We start from the raw sequence: 15,625 nt of genomic DNA on the forward strand, positions 1-15,625 counted from the left end.
GTGAGCTCCATCGAGTTGCCTTGGTGTGTTGGGTCCCGGGACCTGGGGCTCTTGGATTAGTCATCTGATGCCTGACGTCGGGTGGGCCGAGCCCGACACACCCAGGCGATGTGTCCCGATTTTCTGCACTGCCTGCACTCTGCGTTGCGAAAACGGCAGGTCCTGTGAATGGTTTCAGAACTGACAGGGTTAAAGAGTTCTGTGTGACGTCCCTCAATTCCTGTCGCGTGACTCAGAAGGAGGGAGGAGTTGTTCCTCACTGTTCCGTCTCTGCTTCTGAAGGAGACGGTAGCCATGGCTGCTAGCAGCCCAGGGGAAATCTGAGAAGTGCTGTTTTGTATTTTACTGCTGTAATAAAGACTGATAAATAAACACACTAAAGACTGGGTGTGTTTGCATGGATCTAAATCACCGGGAAGCAACAGTCCGCTGTGTTTACTCTGCATGTCGTGGCGGAGCGAAGGATCGGCGCAGCTTGAGGGAAACGTGCCGGACCCGGAGATCGCTGTAAGCTGGGGCTAATTGGGGTCGTAAACCAATTAGCTACGCCACGCCTTCTGACAGGTTATGGACGCTAATTACTGCTTTGATGCTGTTGCGACGTGTGCCGGTGTGTGTTGAAGCCAGGAGGCCAAGACGCTACCGAAAGCGGAGGTCTGCGTTCTGAGGCAGAGCAGCTGGCTGGAAGGAGCTGAACAGGAGCTGAGAGCGGCTGAAAACCGGGTGCTGGAAGAGCTGACTGGTTACGTGAGTACAGCTGGGGCCCCGGGAAGAAAATGGCAGACAGCCAGGTCTTTGAGGAAATTCCGTTTGAAAAGCTCACTGCCCAAGGATGGGAAATCTGGTCCAGAAAAGTGCAGGGTTTGTTTTTGGCTACAGGGCTTTGGAATGCAAGCCAGAAAGAGCCACTACCCCTCAGTCCAGGTGCGGCTGGGACAGACATTGCAGGCTTTGAGGCTGCGTTGCCTGAAGATAGCCAGCAGAGAATGCAAAGAGAGCTTGGTATGCTGAAAGCATGCGTACACGCATCGCTCTTGCCTAGTTTGGAGGGCATAGAGTCAGCAAGGGCTGCCTGGGAGGTGCTGAGAAGTTTGTGTGAAGCTTCAGCAGGAGGCCAGAGCCCTGGAGAAGTAATAAAGAGCCCAGAGATGGCTGCAGCCCCAGTTCCTGACGAATTAGCCTCAAGGAGCGCTGATGGGCAAGTCGGGGGGGGGGCGAAGAATTCCAAAGGCAAGTTTGAAAAGTTTTCCACTGAGAGTGTCGGAGTGGAATGCAGTTTCAGACAGGGCAGGGCTGGCACAGAGAGCTCTTCCGGAAGAAGGGGGGCCAGGCCAGCTGAAAGGAGCCCTGGGCAGTGTTTTTCCACTGTTTCCACTGGTGATTGTCGTCGTTGTTTTATTTGCAATTCAACTGAACATCTGCGTCGCTCTTGCCCCCACCGAAGCAGGGAGACGAGGCAGGATGTTGTCAAGGGAACCAGCCAGGTTTCCGCGGTAACCAGCCCAGCAAGGGGGCCAGGCGTGGGAATGCACAAGGCGGACGTGCTGGAGACAATGAGGATGTTTATGAACTGACAGCCAGTCTTGCAATGTTTGAGAACAGCTCTCAGAGAGACAATGAACTATGCTTTGTTATTGACTCTGGAGCTAACCGAAACCTGATTCCTGAGACCCCTGCTGTCGAGATGTGGAATTGCAAGGCAATTCCAGGTGGAAAAACTGTTCAGTTTGCAAATGGAGAAAAGAAAAATGTGACTAACGTTGCAAATGTCTATTTTTCTGTTTTGCAGGAGCAGATGGAAGTTTGCATTGTACCTGGGATGCATCACTGTATTTTATCTGTGCCTTATTTGTTGCAAAAGAGGTTTAAGGTGTACTTTGAACATGATGTTTGTACAATCTCCAAGGGAGGGAAGCAGTTGGCCAGAGTTGAAAAGGGGCAGAATGATCTCTTCATTCTTAAAACGCCTCTGGAGGGTGAGGGGAAGGCTGAGAGGGCACAAGCTATGCGTGCTACAGTTCCCACTCATGTTTCATGTGCGTGTGCATGGCACAAGAAGACAGCTCATAGTTCCCTTGAAGAACTTCAGTTGTTACAGGAATGTACCAAAGGTTGTAAAATTTGGGAATGTGGAAAAACCCTAAGTTGTAGGGCTTGCAGAACGGCAAAGGTAAAAGGGTGCAGTTACCCCAGGGTGGACAGGGTAACCACAAAACCTTTTGAACTTGTGCACATAGATCTGTTTGGCCCCATGGCAGAGCCAAGTCTGGGAGGGGCCAGGTTTCTGCTGACGATGCAGGATGATTTTAGCCAGAATTCCTGGACACATGCTCTGAAATCCAAGGAGGATGCACCACAACTGATTAAAAGTTGGGTTGCGGAGGTGGAACTAAGGTTCTCCACCAAGGTGCAAGGAGTCAAAAGTGACCGATGTGCAGAGTTTACTGGGTCTGCTCTGCAGAAGTTCTTTCACCAGAAAGGGATACATCACAAGGTGACTTCTCCTCAAGAGAGGGGCATGGCAGAGCTCAGAAGTGAAGCTCTGGTTAAGGCTACACAGGTGTTGCTGTCAGACTCTGGGTTACCTCCAAGCTTTTGGATGGAGGCAATTAAGAATGTGAATTTCACCTGGAATCGGTCCTACAATTCAGTGGTAGGTGACACCCCGTTTTTCATGCTTCACGGGAGGAAACCTCAGATTCATTTCCTCCGTCCGTTCGGGTCAGCGGCATCTGTGCCAGTGCCTAAAGCTTTGCAAAGGCCAGGTGGACCCAAGTTCCAGAAAATGATCTTCTGTGGGTATGAACCGTCTTCTAAAGCATGGCGGTTTGCATATCCAGGAGGTGATCAGAGTAAGCTTCTGATCAGTAAACACGCTGAGTTCTATGAGCAGGGAGGTTGGTCAAAGACTCCTGCAAGGCGTGACGTTCTCTCAGAATGCCTGTCTGATTCTGATGAGGATGAGGGAGAGCCAGGGGCTGAACCTGTTGATGAAGACCAGGTCGATGACCAGGGTCAAGAACAGGGTGGGGCGTCTCCACAGGTTGCTAAAAGAGAGCCCACGAGTGAGCCTGCGTCTCCTGTTAGCGTAATGCAGCGAATTCGAAGACGCTTTAAGTCAGAGGGGGAATCCCGTGATGCAGAGGACACACCTGCTGACCGCAGTGAGTCAGAGGAAGTACCTGAGTTTGTGCCCAGGCGGTCCAGTCGCACAACGAAGGGCATTCCACCTGAGAGGTATCAGGCCACAGGTGTGTGGGTTGGTTTCGCACAGTTTGAACCTGGAAGTTGTGAGGAGGTTCCACTGGTGCCTGACAAGGATGCCAGGAAGGGGCACAAGAGGTCTGTAAAGGTAAATACCCAAGTCACCTCAGGAATGGAGGGAAGAGGGGGTGTGAATGGTTTCAGAACTGACAGGGTTAAAGAGTTCTGTGTGACGTCCCTCAATTCCTGTCGCGTGACTCAGAAGGAGGGAGGAGTTGTTCCTCACTGTTCCGTCTCTGCTTCTGAAGGAGACGGTAGCCATGGCTGCTAGCAGCCCAGGGGAAATCTGAGAAGTGCTGTTTTGTATTTTACTGCTGTAATAAAGACTGATAAATAAACACACTAAAGACTGGGTGTGTTTGCATGGATCTAAATCACCGGGAAGCAACAGTCCGCTGTGTTTACTCTGCATGTCGTGGCGGAGCGAAGGATCGGCGCAGCTTGAGGGAAACGTGCCGGACCCGGAGATCGCTGTAAGCTGGGGCTAATTGGGGTCGTAAACCAATTAGCTACGCCACGCCTTCTGACAGGTCCTCCTCTTGTGACTCTCCCCGCAGCTTGTGCAGTTCCCTCCTTCTCATCGAGGCAGCTGTGGTCTGTGAGCTGCTTGAGTGCGCTGCTGTACTCGGTGCACCTCCTCCCTGTCAGATCCTGAGTCGTCGGTGAGGTCTTCATGGTGGACCCTTGGTTGGGACGGCTGGCTCGGCCGTGCCTCTTGCGTCGACCTCTCGGCAGCTTCCGTTGCCAGGGCCTCCTCCAGAGCGACCTGGAACGTTAGGTTCTTCTTAGCGTAGAGGCGTCGTTGCAGCTTCTCATCCTTCAGGCCACCGACGAGGCGGTCACGAAGCATGTTCTCCAGCTCTCAGAAGTTGCAGAACCGGGCGGCTTGGCGGAGAGAGGTCACAAACCCAGTTATGGTTTCCCCAGGGGCTTGCCGCTTTGCGTAGAAGGCATTTCGACGAGCCACCACTGAGGGCTGTGGCAAAAAGTGCCCCTTCAGCTGTTCCATTATTGTTTTGTATGGAACAGTAGCAACGTCTTCAGGCGCAAGGAGAGCCCGGGCGATTTCAAACGTCTCCTCTCTGCAGACGCTGAAGAATATTGCCCTCTTCTTGGCGTCTTCGTCATCGGTGACCCCTTTGGCTTCTAGGAGGAAGGTGAAATGGGAGGCGTACGCTTCCCAGTCTCCAGATGCTGGGTTGAACGGCGAGAAGCTGCTGTCAGTTGCCATTCTGAGTTCCTCGTGTCCCGGAGCTGAAGCCTGGATACACGGCACGAGGCAGCGGTGCGGCAGGTGGCGGTGCTGCGGTGCTGTGTGTGGCAGTCAGCTCAGCGGGATCCCATCCTCGTCGCCAGTGAAATATACTCAGAGTCGCAAAGTGATTTCATGCTCTTTATTCAGCTCATAGTGGTGAGGAGGAATGAATGAAAGTCCCCTCAAAGCTTTATATACATTATTTACACAATGGGCTGCACATGATTGGCTAATTCCGGAATTCTACTGTAAGCCAATCAGGTTGTGGATTCACTTCTATCTGGAGCATGATTGGGTGGTTCCTGCCAACCAATCATACTGCTGCATTGTTCTAGGACCAATCAGACTGCTGCATTCTGAATCCTATTGTTCTAGGACCAATCAGACTGCTGCCTTTTGGATCCTATTGTTCTAGGACCAATCAGACTGCTGCAGTTTGGATCCTATTCGACTCAGTACATAACAGTTTCCCAAACCTTTGTTAGAACAGCTAGGCATTGAGCCATTGTGATACAATAGAGAGCCCAAAAAAATAGATTTGAGGGGTTGGGTGCGAGGGAGGGGTACACTTAGACAAACAGCTCTCAAAGCATCTCTGCCAGTCAAGTCCAGAGAGTGATACTGGCACAGTTGCAATAGTCTGCTTTTCCTGGCCAGAAATAACGATGTGTCAGCGTCTGTAAGCAGGAAGTTGCAGAAAGCAATAAATTCGGAGCATTAAAAAATTGAAAGTATAATAGTCCACCCCTTCCCTCCAAGCACATACCACATGTCAAGAAAACAGTGAAGCCGTGTTCCCCAAAACCAAGGTCCAGGTAGGCCCAGACTGCTGAAGATTACCTAAAACAATTTTGTTTGGATGGGTTTCTGTTTCTCTTTGTAGTGGTGGTGGTGGTGGGAGAAAGGGGGTCTGTTTCCTCTACTTGTTGTTCTTGTTGTTCTTGTTCTTTGCAAGTTTAGTTTTTCCTCTCTGCTTTTATCTGGAATTTCTAGGAACCCATGGCTGCACTCCAAGCATGACTCCATCACATGCTGGAGGATTTAATGCATGCTAATATCTCTGGCCTAGGCTGGTGGCAGAGAGAAAACAGACAACAAGACTAACAAGCCGTTGTTACTTCTTTTTCAGTTACTAAAATTTTCACTGTACCTTCTCTAGTCTTTTTCTGGTCCCTTGACCCACAGCCAAAAGAGGGACCCATTGCCACCCCCAGATTCCCCTTGGAGTTAAAGTAGATTCAAAGACAGCAAAAAACAAAGAGAGCACAGTCTCCACCTCCTTTTCCTGTGTTTACTCCATGAATAATAGCATTGTCATGCAAATTTTCCAGGTTCACTTTTTCTCTTTTTGGGGCTTCATTTTTAGTGTCTTGGCCAGCCCTTGTATTTTTAGCAACAAAACAGTCAGGTAGCTAATTAATGCTTTTGCTTACTTGTTCTCCTGTTTTCCCTTTAAACTTTAGTCATTGAATTGTAGAGTTGGAGGGGACCATGACAGCTGTCCAGTCAAACTCCCTGCTAACTTGTATATTAAATCTGTATGCAGGAATGGGGTCCCATGCCCACCCCACATCCAGTATTACAAAACTTGTTTCATTCTGAAGTAGTTATCACCAAACTTGCGTGTAGGCCAAAAGAGGTGTCATTGTGAAAATGAGCAAAGAGTTGAACTTTTGCCTGTAAAATAGCTTAATTGTCTTTCCAAATATGCCATTTTGAAATGACCATAGTTTGCTGGACAATCAGTTGCACAGCCAGAGTTCACTAATGAAACTACTTTGTTGGATATAAAAGATGCTAAATTTTGTAAAGTTTGAGCCTGTTTAGTATGGTAGCTAAGAGATTGAGCTACAACCAGGAAGTCCTTGGGTCAAATCTTGTGTCTGCCATGAACTCTCTTGTTGACCTTAGGCAAGCCACTTTCTCTTATTCCCACTCCTTGTCTGAAATAGGAAAATGTGATAAAATACCAATGTATCTTGCAGGGGTGCTGCATTAAGATAATGTACATGAAAGATCTGAAAGTACTTACAGAAATCCTTAAGTACCGTAGGTTCCGGTGTATAAGGCGACTTTTTAACCCTGGAAAAGAGGTTTAAAAGTCAGGGGTCGCTGGGTATGGGTGGCGTGGGGCGGAGGCCCCCCACCCCCCTTCTGAAGCAGCAGCAGCAAGCAACGGGCTCAGCTCCGCGCCAGGCGGCTTTCTCCCGGCACGGAGCTGCCCAGCGTATTAGGCGACTGGGCTTTTAGGACAAATCCCCAAATTGCAGCTGCTAATTTGGGGGGTCGTCTAATACACCCAGTCGCCTAATACGCCGGAATCTATGGTATTAATATCTATATGGCTCAAAGCAAGTGATGCAAAAACAGGATATCTCTCACCTTTTCCATTTTCATTTGTTCTCTTTTCACAGCAAGCTCGGAAGCCTTATGATGTGCGTGATGTGATTGAACAATACTCTCAAGGGCATCTCAATATGATGGTTCGAATAAAAGAACTCCAAAGAAGGTACCCAGCTCACAGTTGCTTCAGGTGCCCTGTGAGCTAGCAGTGAGGGATATACATTTGAAAAGCATTTGGGGGCAAAAATGCTGTATTTTGTACACAGAAATTGGTGATGTTACATTGTCTAACACTGTATTAAAGAGACTTGTTGAAGTTGTGTATGTTAACACAACTTCAACAAGTCTCTTTAAATACAGTGTTAGATAATGTACAGGTTATTGTTCCCGCAGAGGAATGGAATCTGCCTTAGCATTTTTTCAAATGCTCAAATTATTTTTTGCATGTTCTTTTCTTGCAGTCTTTACAGAAACTCTGAAAGGTTCGCCAGTTTTATTATCCCCATAATAGAGAAAGGAGGCTGATAGAAGAGTGGCAGAGGCAAAATTCACACGGGAAGTTTCCTGATGTTGCTCAGTATCCTGAGCAACATGCTACCTCAGTTTTCAATGGTGTACAATGGACCTTCTACCTCTTGGGAAAAAGAATGCAGTGGAATCCTTTTTGCAAGGATTATGCCAAGATAATATATGTGAAGCCCTTTTAAATGGATATGCTAAATTTATAAAGTTCTAATATTATCATGACCATTCTAGATATCCAGGTTGATAACAGAAACACCAGGTCCCTGGTGGCAGCCCAGATGGCTCATGATGCACAAAAGAAAACTGCCTTGGCCCTGCTAACTGAACTTCTTTCCTGAGCAGGTGACTGAGGAGAGCCTCTGTCACTGATCTCAAATCTCTGGCAGGTTTGTATGAATGTAGGCAGTCCTTTGGATAACTTGATCCCAAGCCACTAAGGGCTTTATGGTCATGACTGACACTTTGAATTGTGCCCTGAAGTATACAGGCAGCTAATGCAGCTGACAAAGAATTGGTGTAATATGGTATGAGTGTTTACTTCCTGTGAAAATCCAGGCTGCTGCACTCAGCTGCTCCAGCTGAAGCTCCTCCACCGTCTTCATGGGCAGCCCCATTTTGAGCCCATTTTAACAGTCCAGTCTTGATGTAACTGGGACAGGAATTGCTGTTGCATTAGCCTCCATATTCACATAGGATTCTAGCTGTCTGATAAAAGGCACTCCTTGCCACCCCTGGCAGCTTTGGTTCTGCAGGTAATGTTGAATCCAAGAGGAGCCCCAAGATTCAAACATGGTCTTTCAGTGAAAGTGCAACCTAATTCATCCAAGCAGAATCAGCCATTTTCCCAGTCACAGTATTTCTGTATTTGTCTAGGGTATATTTCTATTTATTTACCCTCATCTATCTCAAATCTGCCTCCAGACACCTGTTCAGGTATTTCACAGCCTTCCTAGGATTAGCCAATGGAAACATGAGGCAGAGTTGTGTGTCATCTATGTAGTAATAAGGAGCAGGAACAAGGTTCAAGCTCTGTCAGTCCCTGTGTAGACTTGCTCGCTGTCCTGTAGATCACACAAGCAAAATTGGCATCACTACAACCTGAAGCATAATGAAATCGACTTGATAACATTCTTGTGTAATCAAATTCTCTTTTCAGGTTGGATCATTCCTTGGGGAAGCCTGGCCTCTTTCTTCCAGGTATAGAACATTTCTATAGACCTATCAGTTGCATCAGCCAATGAAGGGCAGGTGTGGGGGGGTATTTAATTGAAAATTTAGGCCACTATTTAGTTATTATATTCAGCTGATAATCAACAAAAGTTTGTGAAAAGCATCTCTATTAAATGATTCTTATATGTGTGTCTTTTACTATGCATGTAAATGTAACAAATGTCAGAGGACTGGGCATCTTACGCGCAGTTTTCTCCATGCATCTTTAGCTACAGATCAGCGTAACATAGCTCAGAGATCAGGAGAGGAGGGCAGGGCTGAACAGAAAGTACTCACTTCTTTTCTCTTTCTGGATTAACTTGATTTGCTCTCCATAATACCAGGTCCTCGCCAAACTTAGCTGGCTGTATAGCATCATCCTACTAGCTCTACCCTATCAGGACACCCTCCCCTCACTTATCTGGATAGTGGCAGCAATATGAGTGGTAGAAAGATGTGAGTCAGAGCTTTGGTTAATTTAGCTGTGAAAGCAAGGAACTTTCTCAGCCCTTTATCCAAGGATGTCAGGGGTTGCCCTTCTCTTGTGTCCCAGTATCCATGGATCTCTGCATTCCGTGGTGGCTGGGGGGGCCAGAGCCTCCCTCCTGACATTGGTGTCCCTACAGCTTACCTAGGTGGCGCTGGGCAGAGCAGGGCAGCAGCAAGGGTGGGGTGGCACAAATGTCTTGGTGGAGCCAGGCCCTGTGCTTCTCTTGTGCCCACACAGCAGTGCCCTTGCCGCTGTCCTTCTCCACCAGCATCACTGAGGTAAACTGCAGCAACATTGGTGTTAGGATGGCAGCTGGGCCGCACCACACCGGTAACTACTGTGGGTATTTATCTATTATGGAGGATATAGTGCAATCATGTTGCCAGCCAATTATCTACCACCTTCTTGCTAGAACTATGTTAAATAAACTAGCTGCATTTCCCCCCAGATATATATAATTGAGTATTTTTTTCCCTTTTTCCTTTTTTAAGAAAAGGGAGTAGACAAAGGATACTATACGGTAGGAGCCAGACTGATCCGGCTAGAGGATAAGGTAAGGATTTGTTTGTTTGTTTGTTTTAAAGCACTTTCCACACACCGTTAATGATATCAGATTTATGTGCCATGAAGATTGTATCTTACCATCATTTACTTTAAAACTCTGAGAAGCCAAGATAGGAAGAGAATACCCTAATACAGCCACCGAAAGTTGCTAGGGAAACTGAGCCAGATGGGTGTGGTATAAATAATAAAATTATTATTATTATTAACTGGAAGACGTTTGATGAAGAAGTTTTCTGTAGGCTGTGTTAGGGCTATCTATACATGGCAAACCTTGATGCAAACTTTGGTGCAAAGCAGGAATATTTGCTTCTTGACCGCGTGAGTAGTATAAAGATGTGTCTGAAGCTCAAAAGGTATGAAACCTGAAGCACGGAGGAATTTATGGATGGCCTTTGCTTCCAAGGTTATCAAACCTAATGCGTGGCAATTTTCTGGCTTCTTTTTCCTGGGCTATTGCTGGGATATATGGAGACAAGTGTGTTGAACTGCTGATAAGAATCAATAAAGTGTTGATCTGTAATGGAAGAGTAAGCTGGGTGGGCAGTGCCCTGCTTTGGTGAAAGGGAAGGGATAGATAGATGCAGGGGCTTATTTTGAGGTGGTACGTGACTGTATGCTGTACCGCCACCTCTTTTCGCCTCCGCTTCTTTTCGCCTCCGCCTCCTCCACTGCTTCCCTGGAGCTACCACAAAGTAGCATAGCTAGAGTGGCCACCTCCCCCTCCCCCTTCCTTGACTAGTGCTTATTCTACCACAAAGTGGCACGGCAAGAGTGGCCAATGCTACTTTTTCCTATCCTTGCTGTGTGGGCCACTCTAGCTGCACTAGTTTATGGTAGAGGAGGACTGCTTTGCTCTTCGACCACAAAGTGGCATGGCTAGAGCAACCTTCATGTCAAGGAAACAGCTGCTCTAGTCATGCCACTTTGTGGTAGCCCCCCTTTGGTGGGGTGTGCCAAAACTCCTCCAGGGGGCAGGCAGCTGGAAGCTTTGGGGGAGGGTGTGTACCAGGCAGTGCCTCCTTTTTCCCCCCAAATGAAGCACAGGATAGATGATAGTACAGTCATACCTTGGGATAAGTACACTACGGGATGAATATTTTCGGGTTGCGCTCCACAGCGACCCGGAAGTAACGGAGCTTGTTACTTCCGGGTTTCACCGCATGCACAGACGCTCAAAATGACATCATGCACATGCGCGAAAGTGCCAAAGCGCAACCCGCGGACGCGCGGACACGGGTTATGTTCACTTCGGGATGCAAACGGGGCTCCAGAACGGATCCCGTTCGCATCCTGAGGTACCACTGTATTTCTTTGCAAGAGAACTGAAATGGTATGAGATGTAGCCAGTGGTGCCTGTGGCCTAGACATTCATTTCTATTGATCCCACTGTCTCCTCTGGGTAAGCAGATTATGTAGGTGTTTGCTAGGGTTTTGATGAAACAGGTTTTGCAGGAATTTGGAGACAATAGTGGGGCAACATTGTGTGTCTGCAATATGGTTACCAGATTTTTTTCAATGAATCCGGGAACACTTTTTTTTTTTTTTTTTAAGCCGAGTAGCAACAGGGAGTCAGTAGTGGGGATGGTGAGGCAAAAGACCCTGAGCCCAAGCACACATGCATAGTGTATGTGTATGTAAAAAGGTGCAAAGCCCTTTTTTCAAACTCTGTGAAACATAAATGCTCTGAGTTTTTAAAAAACTGTGCAACGGCGTGCCACCTGCCCGTGACTCCCGAGCCTCCCCCAATCTCCTTCCCCCTTCCCCCTTCGTTTTGACTGATCAGGGGAGGCTTTTGACTTCAGAATGAAGTACTGCTAATAGCAGTTGGACCATAAAGAAGGCTGATTGCCGAAGAATTGATGCTTTTGAATTCTGGTGCTGGAGGAGACTCTTGAGAGTCCCATGGACTGCAAGAAGATCCTGATGGACTGCAAGAAGACCCTGATGTTGGGAAAGATGGAGGGCACAAGGAGAAGGGGACGACAGAGGATGAGATGGTTAGACATTGTTCTGGAAGCTACAAACATGAGTCTGACCAGACTGCGGGAGGCAGCGGAAGACAGGAGTGCCTGGCGTGCTCTGGTCCAGGGGGTCACGAAGAGTCAGACACAACTAAATGACTAAACAACAACAAGAACAACTGCTAATAGCCTTGTCTTCCCCCACCTTCTGTCACACCTCATTGTTATGCATTTGTTTAGTATGCCTCCTGTGTGTGGAGGCAGACTTGAAATCGTGTAAAAGATGCCTCCTAATTCCTGCACTGAGGAGCCAACTCCCAGTCCAGTGCTACTGCTGCACAGTGGCAGAAAACGTCTGACACTCGGTGTCTATGTCACTTACTAAGTAAGGAACTTGCAAAAATACACTTTAGCAATTGAAAGTTGGCATGCTCTATATATCCCCATCACCTTTAGGCTCAGTTGTGATGTGTTTGTGTAGATTTAATAATGTTATAGAATGCTAGTTCCATGTTTTCATGTTAGGGCACCAAGAGAAAGGCACCCTAAGGAGGCCTGCTTAACCTAGACGTGGAAGGGCATAGACTACTCTCATCTGCCTCTGACCTTCTTGGCTGCTTTGGGATCAGTGGACACTTACTTACTGGTCTGGGGTGGGGAACACCCTACACAAGCCTATCTTGCTTGACCTTATAGCTAGCATTGATTCTACTAATTGTACAATAGAAATCTCAATCCCCCTTTTGGCTCTGTGAACTACTGATTGTTGGCTTATATTATGCTTTAATGATTTTTTTGCAAATTAAACTAAAACCCTTCTTTGATTTGCTCTTGCTTACAAATAACTCATGCTGTTGTAGTTGGTATTGTAGCTGCTTGTGGTTCAGTTCAGACTATGTGGAGATCTTCAAGATGTGCATGGGGCCCTCTCCAACGGCAAATGTGTGCCATTTGGCTGAACCTCCCCAAGCTTCAATTTAAGGAGTTAACTTTAACTTATGGCATGTAGCCATTCACAGATTCCATTTATACATATTTGGACAATTGTTTCCAACATGATCTAGTTGTTAGCATTCATATCTGTTTAAATTTGCAATCTGAAACCTCTACAATTCAGATTGGGTATTACGAATGCCCTATTTATTGTATTCTATTTAACATTTTAAAGGGGGAAAACATGTATACCGCAAGGTGAGAGAGGAAGCAGAGAAAGCTGAAAAATAAAAACTGAGAGGGACAGGAATTGATGAATAAAAAAGTGTGAAAAAGATAGCTGTCTTGATTTTTGTAAAATATACATATTAGATAATTTCATAATTATATGGAAAGCATTTGTGATATTTACAGTTACAATTGACATACAATTGACATAACTGTTTCCACATTTATAAACAAAGAAGCAACAGCACACTAAGTCAAAGCAATAATTTGGTAACATTCAAAATGGGCAGAAATGCCAAGGGATGTTGAGCCATAAAGCTGAAGGCTTTAGAGCAAGATTTCAGACACAAAGTCTGAACAAAGCACAGGCCTCTATAAATACTGCATTGAAATAATCATAGAATCATAGAGTTGGAAGAGACCACAAGGGCCATCGAGTCCAACCCCCTGCCAAGCAGGAAACACCATCAGAGCACTCCTGACATATGGTTGTCAAGCCTCTGCTTAAAGACCTCCAAAGAAGGAGACTCCACCACACTCCTTGGCAGCAAATTCCACTGTCGAACAGCTCTTACTGTCAGGAAGTTCTTCCTAATGTTTAGGTGGAATCTTCTTTCTTGTAGTTTGGAACCATTGCTCCGTGTCCGCTTCTCTGGAGCAGCAGAAAACAACCTTTCTCCCTCCTCTATGTGACATCCTTTTATATATTTGAACATGGCTATCATATCACCCCTCAACCTCCTCTTCTCCAGGCTAAATATGCCCAGCTCCCTTAGCCGTTCCTCATAAGGCATCGTTTCCAGGCCTTTGACCATTTTGGTTGGCCTCCTCTGGACACGTTCCAGTTTGTCAGTGTCCTTCTTGAACTGGGGTGCCCAGAACTGGACACAGTACTCCAGGTGAGGTCTGACCAGAGCAGAATACAGTGGCACTATTACTTCCCTTGATCTAGATGCTATACTCCTATTGATGCAGCCCAGAATTGCATTGGCTTTTTTAGCTGCCGCGTCACACTGTTGGCTCATGTCAAGTTTGTGGTCAACCAAGACTCCTAGATCCTTTTCACATGTACTGCTCTCAAGCCAGGTGTCACCCATCTTGTATTTGTGCCTCTCATTTTTTTTGCCCAAGTGCAATACTTTACATTTCTCCCTGTTAAAATTCATCTTGTTTGTTTTGGCCCAGTTCTCTAATCTGTCAAGGTCGTTTTGAAGTGTGATCCTGTCCTCTGGGGTGTTAGCCACCCCTCCCAGTTTGGTGTCATCTGCAAATTTGATCAGGATGCCCTTGAGTCCATCATCCAAGTCGTTGATAAAGATGTTGAATAAGACCGGGCCCAAGACAGAACCCTGTGGCACCCCACTAGTCACTCTTCTCCAGGATGAAGAGGAACCATTGATGAGCACCCTTTGGGTTCGGTCAGTCAGCCAGTTACAAATCCACTGAGTGGTAGCATAGTCAAGTCCACATTTTACCAGCTTCTTTACAAGAATATCATGGGGCACCTTGTCAAATGCCTTGCTGAAATCAAGGTAGGCTACATCCACTGCGTTCCCTTCATCTACCAGGGTTGTAATTCTGTCAAAAAACGAGATCAGGTTAGTCTGACATGACTTATTTTTCAGTTTTGCTTTTATTTTTAGTTTTCTTTTTAGTTTTATTTATAAGTTTTGCTTTTATTTTTAGTAAGAGCCAGGCTAACTGGAAGAACATTTAATTTGTTGGAAATGCAAATCTGTTCTCTTTCTGTCACAAAGGGATGGTGAGGTTGTGTGATCCAAGGACTAGAATACTAGAAATGAACTCCTGAGGTGGAATATCAAGCATCCATCTTCCACATCAGCTGGGGGAGGGGGCGGAAGGTACTTGCCTTTTAAAAAAAAATTGGGTCAAGGAGTGCCAATGCAAGTTGGGGCTACAACAGAATCAGAATGGAGCAGTAGATTCTTTATGGAGGGAACAAGGATATGTGTCCACCAATTTTCCTTACTCTTGGCACTCTTCTACACCAAACTTGGACAAACTTAGAAGACTCCACACTGTCAGGACTCCTGATAAGGCAAAGTTTCTGGTCATGCAAAGGCTCCAAGGTGTCTGTTTCTAAAAGCCTGTTGTAATAAGAAAGTATTCACCTGCCAGTGACCTGCCACCCAACAGAGAGGAAAGTCTGGGAGCAGCCACTGAGAAGACATTAGTAGGTCCTATAATAGTATAGCCAAAGTTAATATGAGGACAGGGTGGGCATCTGGTCCACCTGTGTGGTCTGCTGTTGCTGGCAATTAGCTGTTTAGGGTTGTGGAGCAAGTACATTCATCCCTACACCCAAGTCCCTGAAGATCATTTAGTCCAACCCCCTGCAATGCAGGAATCTCAATTAAAGCATCCCTGACAGATGACCATCCAACCTCTGCTTAAAAACCTCCAAAGAAGGACAGTCCACAATTTCCCAAGGGTGTCTGTTCCAATGTCTAACAGCTCTTACCGTCAGAAAGTTATTCCTGATGTTTAGTCAGAATCTCCTTTATTGTAACTGGCAAGAGCTGCACCCAACCCCGAAGAGTCAGCTGGTTCGCAAGCTCTATTGGCTAGCCTGAAGCGTCCATCAGCCAGCTTGGTGGGTGGGCTCAACTTCTGAGCTAGGCTGCATGAGACAAGCAAGTGAGGGCGCAAACTTTTACATCTTATTTTTTATGACTTCAAAAATGGGACAAAAGGCATCGCAAACAGGACCAGGGACTTTGTGCCCTCCAAACAGAACAAATCCACATTTTGAAGGACAGGTGACAACAAGTGCCTCAGCTTGAATGCTGCGTTAAGAACAGTGCATTTGCCATATGTTATTTTGGCTCATTC

At 46.6% G+C, this 15,625-nt stretch overlaps 1 protein-coding gene across 6 annotated transcripts in view; it reads left to right on the forward strand.

Annotated features, from left to right (window-relative positions):
* The window catches only part of LOC309341701 (potassium voltage-gated channel subfamily KQT member 1-like), a 370,888-nt gene that overhangs the window by 204,875 nt on the left and 150,388 nt on the right, over positions 1-15,625 (forward strand). For all 6 annotated transcript variants that reach the window (XM_081861359.1, XM_081861358.1, XM_081861362.1 and 3 more), the window contains 3 exons: positions 6,934-7,028; positions 8,544-8,584; positions 9,578-9,639. In XM_081861359.1, the coding sequence (XP_081717485.1) occupies positions 6,934-7,028; positions 8,544-8,584; positions 9,578-9,639 (198 nt within the window). The remainder of the gene's footprint in view (positions 1-6,933; positions 7,029-8,543; positions 8,585-9,577; positions 9,640-15,625) is intronic.

The sequence above is a fragment of the Podarcis erhardii genome (genome assembly GCF_964252035.2).
Source record: "Podarcis erhardii genome assembly, chromosome: 5".
Lineage (NCBI taxonomy): Eukaryota > Metazoa > Chordata > Lepidosauria > Squamata > Lacertidae > Podarcis > Podarcis erhardii.